This window comes from Ambystoma mexicanum, chromosome 3q (genome assembly GCF_040938575.1).
Source record: "Ambystoma mexicanum isolate Mex_15411 chromosome 3q, UKY_AmexF1_1, whole genome shotgun sequence".
Taxonomy (NCBI): domain Eukaryota; kingdom Metazoa; phylum Chordata; class Amphibia; order Caudata; family Ambystomatidae; genus Ambystoma; species Ambystoma mexicanum.
Window position 1 is genome coordinate 312,410,059 of NC_090926.1, and position 15,882 is coordinate 312,425,940.

Sequence of the window (15,882 nt, forward strand, 5' to 3'; positions counted from 1 at the left end):
CGAATTTGCAAGAAAAATCAACATGCTGTTCCAACTGGGGTTCTCAATTAACGAGAAAAAATCGAGCCATGTTCCACGTCAAACCAAACAGTTCCTAAGAGCTATAATCAAAACAAGAGGGGCTAGTCTTCCCCTCAAATGAAAGAATTCAAAACATACTGCTGCAAATACCTAATTATCTGGCCGGTCGCCAAATAACTGTACGCAAGGCAGTGCACCTGCTAGGGATGATGGCTTCATGCATTTATCTGGTTCCACACACGCGACTTCGCATGTGCCCAATGCAGGAATGGTTAGCGGAACAGTGGTCTCAGGCAAGTGGTCAGTAGGACGATCTAGTGGTTGTTTCGCTAATACTAGCACAAGCACTTCGCTGGTGGTCAAAGGAGAATCTGTTAAAAGGAAAACGCTTTCACAATCCTCCAGTACAAGCGATAGTTACAACAGACGCATCATTCTCCGGATGGGGAACTCGCTATCTAGAACTTCTGGCGGTGCTCAAAGACCTGCAAGTCTTCCAAATGCATCTAACAGGCCAAACAGTGCAAGTCCTCACAGACCGCACCACTGCCATGTTCTACCTAAACAAACTGGGAGACACACACACTCTCCAAGTTTGTCCAGGCTATCCCAGAAACTTTGGAAGTCGGCACTCAAGCGGAACATGTTCCTAGTGTCTCAACACGTTCCAGGGGAATTAAATTCCCTAGCAGACTATCTAAGCAGAGATCCTGTACCAGAGTAACACGAGTGTCAACTCAACAGAGGAATTCTAGATGATGTCTTCTCCCTCTGGGGTTACCCTCCTTTAGACTTGTTCGCCACAAGTCTAAATGCACAATGCCCAGACTTCGCATCCAGGTTTCCCAATCAGCTCCAAGGAGAAGGCCCTGTGGATGAGCTGGTCAGGGAAATTTGTTTACGCTTTTCTTACTAAGCAGGATAGTGCACAAGATGCACCAGGAACAAGCGACTCTAATCCTAGTTGCTTCTTGGTGGGCGAGACAAACCCTGATTTCCACATCTGCTCAAACTAGCGATGTGCAAACCAATCAAACTCCCGTGCCCCTACAACAGGCTATCCCAGCATACTCAGTCTATGAACTTGGCAGCTTGGCTCTTGAAGTCATAGAGTTTGGACATTTAAAATTACTTCAAATGTGTATAGAAATCCTCAAGGAAGCATGCAAACAAAACACCAGGCACTCCTATTTCAACAAATGGAAAAGATTTGTAATGTGGTGCCAATCAAAGGATATAAACCCTATTGAATGTACCCCACACACATTCTTGACTACATGCTCCACTCCGCGTACAATACTTCACAAACAAGGTGTCCTGGTGGAAAGTCGCTGTTGTTAAGGCTTTCATGGAGGGAGTAAATACACTTTACCCCTCCCATTTCGTACCCGCTTCCAGGTTGGGATGTCAATGGGGTGCTCCTTTGGAGCCTATGTACAAGTCCAGCATCAAACACCTAACGTACATAACAGTTTTCCTAGTAGCCATCACCGCCATATGAAGGGTTAGTGAGCTACAAGCTTCGTCAGTGCAAGACCCTTTCTTTGTTATCCACAAAGACATGTTGGTTCGAAGAACACACCCTAGGTTTTCACCTAAATTCATTTCCAAGTTCCATGTTAACCAATCTATTGAACTACCCACTTTCTTTCAAAATCCTTCAAGCTCAGCTGAGAAGAACCTCCATACACTGGATGTAGGGAGGGTGGTTTTATACTATGTAGGTAAAACAAAACCGCTAAGAAAAACAGATCAACTGTGTCTCCCTAGCGCTGGCCAGGGAAGGTGATCATGTTTCAAAAAACGCCATCTCTAGATGGATAGTGAAATGCATACAACTCTGCTATTCCCTATCAGACAAAACTCTGCTTTCACACCAAGAGCCCACTCTACCAGAGTTCATGAAGTACAGGAGCTACTTTGGCTTTTATTGCAAAAGTACCTCTAGAAGCCATTTGAAAAACAGCTACATGGAGTTCCATACGTACCTGTACTCAGCACTACTGCATTGGCACATTCTAAAGCAGATTTACAGGTGGGACAAGCAGTGTTAAAACATCTATTTGCTACTGTACCGTCTCACAACCCACCCCCTTCTCCTGATACTTGCTAGTCTATGCATAGCATGTGATCTAAACAGATCCACAAGCCTCAGAAGGGATACATTACTCACCGTAATCGTATTTCTGATGCTTGTATTTGCTTAGATTCACATGCGCCCACCCTTCCTCCTCTTGTAGTAGAAGGTGCATTGATGTTTTCTGGCTTTATCAACTCTTATCTGCTTTATTACATCTGTACTCACGCTACACTTCATGCTTCCTCGTGTCAGACACAACAATTTAAGGAACCTCGATGAGTGAAGGACTATGGGTATAGACGAAGTCACACTAGGGATAGTATTACTGCCACACCCTGTCACGCCCCTTTTTGAGTTTCGAAAACCAGTAATGTAATACTCGGTGTCTACCACTAGATGTCGGCCTATGCATAGCATGTGAATCTAAGCAGATACAAGCATCAGAAATACAATTACAGTGAGTAATGTATCATATATTTCTGAGGCTTGTGGAATCTGCTTATATCACATGCTTCGAGGGGATTGGGTCCTCCGACGTATTCCATATCTATGACATGTAATCACCACAGCTGTGCTGCTTCGGAAACTTTTTCGGCGTCTAGTGGAAGCTGCAGAGTATTTACAGTTTGTTTTTCGAAACTCGAAAATGGGTGTCGACACAGGGCGTGCCAGTAATACTATCCCTAGTGTGACGTCCACTGTACCCATGATCCCTCACGCGTCTAGGACCCTCAGATTGTTTTTTTCCGCCATACTTGTCGGAAGCATCCAGCGGAGTTCCCTGGCTTTAGCCATAATTTTGCAAAATAACCTAATATTTCCCCGTTTTCTTCCATCCCCGCGTCGAGGCACCGAAGTTCGAAGCTCGACGCCAGCCCGGAGAAGAACACAACCGTCGAGAGCTGCACAACGGACTTTGGGCCTCGGAAGGCCTCTGGCCTCGGCCGGGGCCTTGGAAGGCCTCTGGCCTCGGCCCTACAAGTAGGGAGAGTGGGGGGTGGTACATACTCTACACTCATATATATATATTTATATATTCCTACACACACTAGCCCGCTGCCACAGTGTGCGTATGGATGGTACCCCTTTCCAATTTTGCCCCAAGTGCAACCACAAGTACCCTTGGGTTGACACACGCCACCTGTAACCTCTGCTTGCCGAGGGACCACCCTGAGGCGAACTGCAGAGCGTGTATCCGGTTCAAGGCTAAGGGCCTCATTACACGGATGGCGGAGAACCATATATAAAATATGTAAATTACCGCCCCATTCCAAGGTTGGCGGGGTGGTAATTCCCCCTTCCACCATTGCCCTTCCCCATTCCCATTTTTGCCCCATAGGGCATAATGGGAATGGGGAAGGCGCTAATTACGGTACCGCAAATTGCAGTACCGTAATTAGCTCCCTGGGTCCCTTTGCGGGTTGGTTTTTAACGCCTGCAAAAAGCAGGCGTTAAATTCCCCAACCCGCAAAGGGACCTCGTAGTAAGGCGGTAAGCATTTACCGGTACCGGTAAAATACCGGTAAACCCTTACCGCCATCCATGTAATGAGGCCCTAAGACTCTTAAGGACCGTTGGACCAAACGTTGGGCTCACCACGCCAGGCAACGAGAGGCCATGGAAGCGGAGGGCGCCTTCAGTGATGGCCGTGACGCCGTACTATCGGATGACGAGGGCAACGTGGCGTCGAAAGACAGCCAAGCGCAAGTCCCCGACCTCGGAAGGTTGTCCGGCAGGGCAGCTGTGGGGAACACACCCGGCGACACCAGCGCTACCCACACCACTTCCACTAAACACTCAAGTCCAACCGAGACTCGACGCGCGTGTCGAGTTCTCGGAAAGAGGCACACAGAGAACGGTCCACTGAATCGGTGTCCTCTGGGCGTTCTCGGTCAAGATCACCGCATGACACCAGGCAACCATTCACTGTTGCCAAGAGTGCCTCGCTCACTAAAGTAATGGAGGTACGATCGCGGGAAGACTAAGCCGACCACCATCCCCAGGCCGCAATCCAGGAGTCGGTGTCAGCAGACCGCGCGGCCGCTGCTCCCATACCCCGACGTCCTCTCTCTAAGGAAAGGGACACTACCACCGAATCTCGACGCCAGACGTCGAAAAGCTCTGAGAAGGTGAAAACACCTGGGAAGCACTCTTCCTCTCACGGGGAGGGAGGAAAACAGCAGAAGAAACACTCTCAGCCTTCATCTGCACCACAAAAACATAAAGACAGTTTACAGTCTTCTGTTAAACTAACCAAGACCCCTGCACAAGCCTATAGGTCCAGTCAGGATATAACAGGGAAACCCTCCCAGGAAAGAGTAATCCCCAGCTCTAAAGAATGGTCCAGTGAGGATATAGACAGAGTTATGTCTAGAATGTCATCCCTAGCAGACTTCTATGCCAAGAATCCAGATCACTTCCTCTCCTATACCCCTGATGGGGCTACTCCCTCAGGGTCTAGGGACCCGCAACCCCCTGGTAAGAAACCTTGAATTGAGGCACCAACGCAAAGTCGGTCTTCTGACCCTTTCTACGTACAGCCATACTCTCAGTATAATGAGGATCAACTACAGGATGAGGATCCACAATTGGTAACTTTGGATGACCAAACTGGGGTGGACTACTATGGGGATGGCGAGGACCAAGAGGAGGACAAAGATGAACCAGAAGTCTACAGAGTAGCTTCCCAGTAGGCAAGGAACCTCCATTTACCGACTCTCCAGTCGATCACCAAACTCTCCTAAGTGAGGTTTTGTCTAGAGCGGCAGAACACTTACGCTTAGATACTCAGGGAGCACAGGAGGAGAGGGACTTTGCCGAGGAACTAGTGGGATAAGAGACCCATTGCCCAGGCCATCTCTATACTCAAATCTATACAGAGGAGAATTGATCCTTCCCTTCTCAATCCAAACCTCACCAGGGCAGTAAACCTCAGGATCGAAAATTTGTTCAGGGCAGCTCAGTCAGACGCGCTGTATACAAGGGGGTAATTGAGACCTGACTCCCTAGTAGTGACTAATACCCGAAAGAGGGCGGGAACGCCCTATCATCGTCTGAGGCTCCCCCTCGACAAGGAGAGCAAGAAGATTTATGGGTTGGGAAGGAAGGTAGCCTCCACTTCCGCCTACCAGGCAAGGATTGCCAACTACACCACTCTGCTGGCGAGTTACACCTGCCACCAGTGGGAACAGGTTTCTGCACTCATCGACTCTGCACCGGAACGTTTAAAAAGCCAGTTGGCACAGGTTGCGTCGGAGGGGAGAGCTATGCCCGGTTGCATCCTTAAGGCAACCTTTGATGCCGCGGATAACGCCGGCAGGCTGATAGCAGAGAGCACTGTTAAGAGGCATGCTTGGTTAAGACAGTCAGGGTTTAAACCCGAGACACAAGCATCCTTAATAGACAAGCCGGTGGAGCCCGATGTACTGTTTGGCAAGGCGGTAGAGGATGCATTAAAAAATGCCAAAGATTAGTACGAGACTCTGAAATCCCTGGGACAGTCAACCAACAAACCCCCTAATCAAAGAGGGAATGGCAATTTTCATCGCCCACGCGGCCAAAATTCACAAAAAGGCTCCAACTATTCTCAGGGGCAGGGTACACCATGGGGTAACAACCAGCAATCTACCCAGAATTACAACAGGGGAAACAAGAGGGGTCGTGGTAAGGGTAGAGGCAGCCCCAGCAGAGGCGGCATGCCTCCCGCAAAACAGTGACGCCGCAATCAGGGTCCCTTCAGTATGGGGGCGCATTACCAACTTCACCCAAGCTTGGGAAGGGATCACATCAGACAGATGGGTGCTGTCCACAGTGTCCGCAGGATACTGCATAGAACTGTGAGCGTCCCCGAAACCACCCTCCACGTCAAAAAGTACATTCCTTAGACCACCAGAAGATCCTCCTCGAGGAGATTGTCAGTCTTCTAGCAAACAACGCGATAGAACTCGTCCCGGGACACCAGGTAAACAAGGGTATTTATTCAACTTACTTCCTTGTGCCAAAAAAAGATTTTACAACGCGCCCAGTATTGGACTTACGCCCTGCAAACAAGTATGTCAAGCCCCAAAAATGTTGCATGACTACTCTCCAAGAGGTAACCCCCCTCCTAAAAAAAAGGGGATTTACATGGCAACATTGGACATGAAAGATGCCTATTTTCATATTTCCATGTTCCCAGCGCACAGAAGGTTCTTGCGCTTCAAGGTGGACAGTCAGCACTACCAGTTCAAGGTGCTGCCCTTGGTATAGCCTTGGCTGCAAGGGTATTCACCAAGGTACTGGCAGTGGCGGCAGCACACCTACGCAGGGAGGCAATCCCAGTGTACCCTTACCTGGACGACTGGCTCATCATGGGGGAGACCCCAGTAATTTGCAGATCAAACATTCAGAAAACTATCAACCTCCTCTTCGAATTGGGTTTCTCCATAAATCAAGTCTGGTGCCAAGCACCTCCAAACATTTCCTAGGAGCTGTCCTAAACACGCAAGAGGGGTTGGCCTTTCCATCAGAGGAAAGAATTCGGAATATACTGCTGCAAATTCCTCTATATCAGGCCAGTCGCCAGATAACGGTGCGCAAAGCGATGCGTTTGCTAGGCATGATGGCGTCATGTATTTACCTGGTCCCCCACGCGCGCCTGCGCATGCGTCCCATGCAAGAATTGTTGGCGAAACAGTGGTCTCAGGCAAGTGGTCAGTGGGACGATCTAGTGGTCGTGTCGCCAACACTTGTACAAAGTGATCACTGGTGGACAAGAGAGAACCTCTCAAAGGGGAAACCCTTTTACGATCCCGAGGTACAGGCTGTAGTCACAACAGACGCATCCCTGTCAGGGTGGGGAGCACACCTTCTTCACCACACAGCTCAGGGTCTATGGTCTCACACAGTGGCCAAGAATCATATCAATCTGCTAGAGCTTCTGGCAGTATTCAGAGCGCTTCGAGCGTTCGTGCCCCACCTGTTGAACCTGTCAGTACAATTCTTGACAGACAACAGAACAGCATTTTTTTACCTAAAGAAGCAGGGAGGGACTTGTTCGCCAAATCTGTCCAAGCTTGCCCAGAGAATTTGGATATGGGCACTCAGACGGAACATCTACCTGTCATCTCAACATGTTCCAGGGGATCTCAATTCACTAGCTGACGCTTTGAGCAGAGATCCCCTCCTAGGAGAACACGAATGGTGTCTACACAGAGAAGTCGTAGAAGACATCTTCTCACAGTGGGGTTTCCCCACTACAGACCTATTCGCCACAAGCAAAAACAGACTATGCCCAGGATTCGCATCCAGGTTCCCGCAGCCAGACTCCAAGGGGAACGCCCTGTGGATGAACTGGTCAGGGATGTTTGCATACACTTTTCCACCAACCCCTCATCAGGAAGGTGGTCAACAAGATGCACAGGGAATCGATGAGCCTCATCCTAGTTGCTCCCATGTGGACGAGGCAACCGTGGTTCCCACACTTACGCAGACTAGCGGTGTGCGAACACATCAGACTCCCGTGCTGGTACAACCTACTGTCCCAACACCAAGGTCAAACAGTGCATCCTCAACCCAACTCAATGAACCTGGCAGCATGGCTCCTGAGGTCATAGAGTTTGGACATCTCAATTTACCTCACTCAGTTTACCTCGGAGGTGTATGGACATCCTAAAGGAATCTCGGAAGCGAAACACAAGGCACTGCTACTTTGACAAATGGAAAAGATTTGTAATCTGGTGCCAGATTAAACAAATCAACCCTGTTGATTGCACTCCTTCCACTATTGGCATATACATGCTCCACCTGCTGGATGCAGGGTTGGTATTTAACTCACTGAAAGTACACCCGGCGGCTCTGTCAGCATACACCACCTCCCATAACAAGGTGTTGTGGTGGAAAGTACCAGTGGTTAAAGCCTTCATGGAAGGGGTAAAGAGACTCCACCCTCCAATTTCTGAAAAGACTCTGCCTTTCACGCCAAGAGCCCACTCTACAAGAGGCATTGGGGCCACTCTGGCTTTCATTGCAAATGTATCCATTGACACCATTTGCAAAGCAGCTACTTGGAGCTCTATTCACACCTTTACTCAGCACTACCGCATTGACACCCATTCCAAGACAGATACACAAGTGGGACAAGCGGTTCTAAGACATTTATTTACTCATGACCCTTCTCACATCCCACCTCCTAACACTGCTCGCTAATCTATGCACAGCATGTGATCTAAGCAGATTCCACAAGTCTCAGAAGGGACACATTACTCACCGTAATCGTATTTCTGATGCTTGTATCTGCTTAGATTCACATGCGACCCACCCTTCCTCCCCTCTGAGAGAAGGCGCATGGATGCTTGTAGTCTTATCTTTCTATCTATCTGCTTGGATAATCTGTACTCGAGCTACTCCTCATGCTACCTCATGTCAGAAAAAATACAATCTGAGGGTCCTAGACGTGTGAGGGATCATGGGTACAGTGGACGTCACACTAGGGATAGTATTACTGGCACGCCCTGTGTCGACGCCCATGTTTTTCGAGTTTCGAAAAACAAACTTAAATACTCCGTAGCTTCCACTAGATGTCGGCCTAACCATAGCATGTGAATCTAAGCAGATACAAGCATCAGAAATACGATTACGGTGAGTAATGTATCCCATATAATTTGAGGCTTGTGGATATGCTTAGTATTTCATGCCTTTGCATAGGCTGACATCCAGTAGTACATCAGAGTAGTACATCACTTATTTTTTATTTCAAAAAGACATCGACACTGCACTGCCCTACTGTGACTTGTATAGTACCCATGATCTTTCACGCGCCAGTGTCCTCAGATTATTTTTTTCGCTCTTGGGTTGGTCGCCTTTCGCAGAGTTTCTAGTTTCTTTCAGTTTGTTGCTAGTCATCAAGCATTTGGATTTGTCAATTAAGAGTGATGCTAATATTTAAATATAATAATTCTCTTCGGCAACCATACTCGACGCAACCTGCCAGCTCTCGACTGTAACTTTTCCCCCATAAAATATATCGTCGCACTATCCTTCACTGCCCCCACCATCGCAAAGGAATCTGAGGCGGAGCAGGATAGACGGCTCTATTAGCGATGCCGTGGAGACATCGGATAGGGAAACTGAGGAATCATGAGTGCCATTCTCCATCTCCGAATGCCAGGCCACCCCCTCTGTTATGAAGGCTTCCCCTGGCGACAAAGGCAAACATATTAAGCACACGCAGGGCTCTGGCATTGCGCTTAGTACACGGCCAAGAAGTATACAAAAGCATACTGTTTCACACAAACAGAAACACACTTCGTCCATGCCACACGTTTCAACGGCCTTGTTGTAAAAAGTACCAAAACTTCAACTGAACATGTCCCATCATCAAGAGGTTCAGCAACTACTAAAACCTCTGCGCCAAGTGGATCTCGATCGGCACATGTTCCAAAGGCCACAAACACGCTGAGCATAGCTAGTTCCTCATACAAAATATCCTCATAGACACCATAACAAACACTGCAGGTGCCGAAACAGACCACTTCAACCATTGTAGAGACACCAATGTAAGGGTACACCGAGGGCATCTTAGTGGATGCACTAAAGGAAAATACACAGGCCCAAGGAAGTCAGGAAGAAGAGGTTGTTTTTTTTTCAGTGCAGGACACCCCATCTAGGGGTGCTTGGAATGAAGGGGTTTGAGAAGACACTAAACAAAATGGCATCTTTCATGGAATTTTTTGAAAAACATCTTTTAAGAGTAAACATGTAGTTCAAGAAGAGGAACCTCCATCTAAAGCTAGAGTTGAACCCACTCATTCTTATGAGGAGTCCATAATCGAATGAAGATGTGGTTTTTCTGGATGACCCTGGCCCTGAGCGAGATTATTCTGTCCCATCTCCAGATATCATATATGATCCAATTTCGTCATCACCCATTGATGATCACATTTATTCCCTGTTTACCTTTCTAATGTATTCTACTCTGACTACTTTTCCGCCCAAACCCTCCCTTATCCACTAGCCCTTTTCTCTCTCCTAGCCCCCCTTGTTTTCTTCCATCTATGAGCCTTTTTCCTTACACCTTTCCCTCAATGTTTCTCTACCCCATCATCCCCCACAATAGCTTAATCATTCTATGTGCCCATGTTATGTCTTAGATCAAGATTTGACACTGAGCACGATGCGGAACAATGTCCCATTTTATTTTTTTGCACATCCCCAGCTGTCCCTCTAAGTTTGCTGTTGTTCTCTCCCTTTATTTGTGTCCCATTGCTATTGCCAAACCAATCTTATTCTGTATGCCCATCACACACGCTGCGCTCCGTAGTTGTGTGCACCCACTTTCTATAAATATTCTTTGTGCCCCGTCATGTGTCCCTTGTGCTTCATTTCTCTGTGCCCATTACGCCCTCTGCATATCCATGGAGTAATTGAGTCTGTAGTAGAAACTGTGCCACAAACTAAGCACTGGATTGTCATTCTTTTTGGAGGGTCTTAGAAAATATGTACTGTTCAGACACCTCCAGCCCCACCATAACTACAACCCTGTAGCTTCATAGGCCACTCCCCATGCCCTCTGCTAACATTATGTACTGGAGGTATGGGTGATGTCCAGATAGGTTTATAGTCAATATGTCGAATGACATATTTTCGATTGCCACAATGTTGAAAAAAAGCCGAAAAAAATGATTTCGTATTTGTTTTTTTAATGGGGGGGTCTCCCCCAAACCCCTGTTTTTTTTTTTTAAATGTACAGTGTATTTGTATTAGCTAAACCAAAAAAAAAATATTAAAAAAAACACATTCAAAATTATTTTTTTCGGCATTCTTTGCATTCGAATTTTTTTTTCCGACGTTTTAACTGGATACCTTCCAGGTAGGTTAGACTTTCGTTACAAGAGTGGACTACAACCATTATCTGATTCTGCTGCAGCTGGGAGATTGGAGCAACGCCAGCAACTGGGGAGACTTGGAATCGTTGGCTATGCAACTGGGAACTAGGGGCAGGGGGAGAAGAGGAAGAAGCGGATGAATTTAAGAACCCCTAACCTAATAGACGCTGAAGAAACCAGAAGTGCTTAAGTAACTTGGGAGGGCATCACCTTTATAAATGTGCTATAGGTAGCTGTTGGATTGGCCCTCCTCCCTTGCGCCCAATAAAATTACCTCTTGTAACTGTATATGTCCTTGCATTCGAAGCTATACAAGTGGGACACAAACATTGTAGAGTGAGGTATAGAGCCTATTGCTATATCTATCTATATTATTTTTTATATTTCTCCACTCGCACGTAGGTCTCAGGGGGCTCACAAAGACAGACCAACACAAAACTTGAAGTGGTATCAAAAGGTTTTGAAGTGGCATTAACTAGAACGTCCCTCCATCAAACAGCGTTGTCTTCAATTGTTTTTTTAAAAGAGTAATGGATACACATCTCTTAAGATCAAGCGGGAGAGAGTTCCAAGAAATTGGTGTCCAGGCATTGGAACTGACGCCACCAATCTTCTTGACGATCACACGCGGCTGATGCAACAGCCGGTTACCATTTGAACGGAGGGTCCTTACTGCAGCTCTTTTTATCCTGGTGGAGAGGCAGCGGTGTGCGTTACCTGACAGGCATTTATACACCAGAAAAGTGCCCTTAGATTTAATTTGTTACTTAACTGGAAGCCAATGCAGCTTCCTCTTGGCACAGGAAATCTTGGAGCGCCAACCTAATCTTTAGACTGCTCGGACAGCTCCATTCTGAGCTACTTGGAGCTTTTTATATTAGTCTTGGATGTACCCATCAAGAGGCTATTACAGTAGTCCGACCTTGTGTTATGTTTGCAGCTGCAATCATGGCTCTGTTAGCCTTTGATAGGTACGGACGAATTTGCCAGAGTAGATTTATGTAGTAGGCACATGATGATTTCAGATATGAGGTATGCCTCTTAAAAGACAACTGGGAGTCAAAGAAGACTCACAAAGTTTTGACATTTTCAGACACTGTGATGTTATTGCCATTCACCATAAAACATTTATACTGACAATCCAGCTTTTGTGATCTTTGTTGTGTGCCTCCAACCAACAGCTCGGTTTTTTTCTTCATTTAGAGCCAAGGAGTTTGCCGTCATCCATCTTCGTATGGCTTCAAATACACTATTGACTCTGCTGACATCATCATTATACACTCCAGTCAGCTCAAGAACTATCTGGGTGCCAGCGCAGTTCGCGAACCGAACACCCAGAGCCACGAGCAGATCACATAAGGGTTTAGAGAAAACATTAAACAGTGGGGATAACCATGAGCCCTGTGGCACACCACATGACAAAAAGGCTTTAATGAAGAGGCATTTCCTTTGACCACTGTGGCCATCCTGGGTCCTAAAAAGGTTTTAAACCAGTTGGCAGGGTGAGGTGTACATTTCCCTACGTCAATTAATCTGTTTACCAATACAGCGTGGTCAATCAAATCAAAGGCTGAGGAGAGGTCCAATAATGGGAGTAGCGCCGCATTACCTTCTTCAAAGATGCCCATGATATTCGACTGTAGATCTAAAAGGGCTGTCTCGGTCCCATGGTTTGCACGAAAGCCTGATTGTTCAGCGGCCAGGATGTCATTTTGCTCGACAAAGTTCTGGTATTGTATATCGGCAATCTTCTCAATTATCTTTAATATAAATGGCCCATTAGTGATTGGCCTATAATTTCCGGGGACAGATGGATCAAGGTTTTTAGGTTTTCCTTCTTAAGCAGGTGAGTATCTGCATGCGAATGATGTATGTTTTCAGACATGTCCTCACCTTGGCTCCCTCAATGTAGATTCTGTATGTCCCGCAAGTCCAGACTCCTGATGCCCACTTTTCTACAGTGGAAGCCCACTTTGAAACTGCTTATTTCCCATTTCATAGCAATATCTCATTTATGCAAGTTTGTTCCCCTTTATTAAAAGTATGGACCTTCAATTATGACTGCTTGTGGTCAAGAATGTGGTACATTTAACACATATTCTGTCTAGTTAGTGTTCTTTTGAATGTGGATTTGGATTTGTGATGTGTTTATCCTAAGTATTTTCTCTTTTTTCCTTTCTTTATGGCTATGTTTTAATCATTCTCTTTTCTTGCTCTTCCTTATTCCACCTTTGCTCATCTTGTCTCTCTATAGTTTGCCTGCAGCCATCTTCCTCTGTCAGTTTGTGCTGCCCGAGAGCTTAACAGCACTCCCGAAGCCATCAACGCCTGTCACATCAGGAGCCTGAACTACTCTCTGGACATGGAACTCTCTCCCTGTGAGGAGAGTGGCCCCTCTTGCAACTTTCCTGAGGTACACTGGGCTGCAACAGGGATTACTGTTGTATCACGGGAAGGCATAGGTTAGAGGAACTGCTGGGTATATACGAAAACTGGAACAAATCCAGCAGTAGTTGGGAAGGAGGACACATTTCTAAAAAATAGTGTACACAAGAGCCTTAAGTACAGTGCCAAAAGCAGCATTTATTTCATTCCGTCAAGACGTCTTCATTTATATATTTTTTTCTGGCTCTGCTTGTGTTGTGATCGAAATCTTAAAGAGAATTGTTTTGACTTATTTTGTGACCTTTTGTTGGCCTACTGGTTATTTTAAGGTGTGTTGTGCTCCTTTTGGCCCTCAGTAGATTTTGCACTAAATTCTGTGCCCGATCCTGCGCAAAGCTTTGTCTGCAAAACTCTGAAGTGTGGCGAGGACTGGGTGTGACCTAAAGCAACTGACCACTTAGGCCACACGCCTCGGGATTGGGAGTGACAGACTGCCACGGAAGGGGAGCGGATTCTTTAGAAGCTTTCAAAGAAGGGATAGTGGTGACACACTGGCAGTTGATGGAAGAGTTTAGCATGTGAGACACTGTGAAGGAAGCTGAGAGGATGAACTGGTTGAGAGACTGTAAGGGATACAGCGGATCGACCATAAATCTACAGTGAAGAGAGGATGGGGATGTGGTTAAGACCTAAAACTGTGCGAAATGAGTAGATGAATTGATTCGAGGGATGGAGGGTAAGAGGAGAGTAATTCAGTTTATGGGCAAAGGGCTAGAGACTGCCATGGAACAGAAGAGAGATCACTGTATGGAGATGGTGGGCTAGAGACCCCCACAGAAGGGGAGAGATCAGGGAGGGTGAGAGGTTGCTGATGAGTAAGAGAATGCAAGACTGAGCTGGCATGTATAGCATTGCTCATAAAACTAAACCGCTGCTGTTTCCTTCCTTGCTGGCGGGCAGGTGGGCAAGAGAGAACATTATTCAGAGGGAGTCCGTTTTGAGTTTTTCTAATTGCAAGGAGTTTGGCTTTAGTGTAGATGGGCATCCTGAAGCATGCTCCATAGCCGGGGCTTTTGACTACAAAGTAGCTGCCACCTTTTGAGCTGCTTCTTGTTTGGGGTATTTGAAGTTTCTTGTTGTTGCACAGAATGGGACTAGGAGTGTAGTTCTGTTGTTGAGGTAATGAGGCACCTATTCATGGATACATTTGTAGACAGTAGATGGTATTGGTGGGATTAATGGGGAGCTCATGCAGTGATTGATGGGCTGTTTGAGGTATGTTTAGCATTGAGGAACACAGGTTCAGCTTTGCCTGCTTTGAGCGGCAGGAATGTTCTTGCTATCCGTGACTGAGTGGTAGACATGCAGGCTTGTAGATACTGAGTTTGCTTGATGATTCCTAGGTAGGGTTTGGTGCCATTAGTTTGGGGTAAAATAGATTATAGTTGCCAATTTTCAGAAGAGGGAAGATGTACAGATCTGGTGACAAGGGTGATCCTTGTTGGAGACCTGATAAAACCTCATGGGCGTTGGTGAAGCAAGGGCACTACCAGAGTTTTGCCCAATCAGCGGCTGAGAAGGGAATCTAGCCAAGAGAGGTAGCTCTTGCCATCTATGAGTGTTGACGGGCCAGGGTCTCTTGGTCAGTTGTGTTGCAGCCAACATTGAGCTCTAGAAGAACTGCAAGCAAGTATTGTCCTTAGCTGAAGCTGCCTTGGCATGCCCTTACATTTTGTTTGCTTTGCTATAAGCAGAAGCATCTGTGATGATCAAGGTCAGATTAGAGATTCCTCCAGTTGTTTTAGGATTGTGGAGTTCATGCCAAAGGAAGGAAATAGTCGGCCAACCCGCCACTTTTTTATGCCCTAAAAGCAGGCAAATACTTGCAACAAAAATATAAAGGGAGTACTTGTAACACAAAATGGGAAACAATGGGCACAAAGGAGCTTGTGCCCGGACAGCTCCACAGTGCCATTCGATCAGTGGTATCAGCAGAGCAGTGTCGCAAGACATGGTGCTTATATTATCTGGTCTCTAGAGACGTTTTCATAAAGGTGCAACTTTTAATTTGCATGAACTACTTGGTGTAAGGAAGGTCAGATTACAAAAATATGAACTTTTTAAACTAACCAGCAAAACGAGTCTCCCATTGGAAACGGGAATTACTTTTTTTACTCCCCTAAAAGTCATTTACTCCAAATGTCAAAAAATGGGGAGTAAGCTACTCCTATTTCAAAATCGTCTATGGTGTTGGGGGAGACTGAAAGGAAGACTGTTGGTGTGACATGGCCTTGTGAGTGATTGGTGTAAACTGCTTCTTCTGAGATTTCTTTACAGTGAAGCCAAGCCATATGTGTACTCCTTCAGGATTTGAGGGGGGTAAGATGTCTCTGGCTCCACATTTGTCGCACAGACGTCTTATGATGGCTTTGGTGGTCTTGCTCAGTTGGTCAGTTTACGCATCAGTGGAGAGAAGTGCCTGGTTTCATTTTTCAATGTCTGATTTTCTGTTTAGTCTTTATCAGCCATTGG

General features: G+C 46.4%; 1 protein-coding gene and 1 long non-coding RNA gene across 2 annotated transcripts in view; one reads left to right on the top strand and one right to left on the bottom strand.

The window, feature by feature from the left end:
* ADCY6 (adenylate cyclase 6) overlaps window positions 1-15,882 on the top strand; it is an 820,353-nt gene that overhangs the window by 598,617 nt on the left and 205,854 nt on the right. The window contains exon 16 of the mRNA XM_069653856.1: window positions 13,220-13,378. Within this exon, the coding sequence (XP_069509957.1) occupies window positions 13,220-13,378 (159 nt within the window). The remainder of the gene's footprint in view (window positions 1-13,219; window positions 13,379-15,882) is intronic.
* Window positions 1-15,882, bottom strand: part of LOC138582512 (uncharacterized) — a 340,772-nt gene that overhangs the window by 154,159 nt on the left and 170,731 nt on the right. The gene's annotated exons all lie outside the window — the stretch shown is intronic.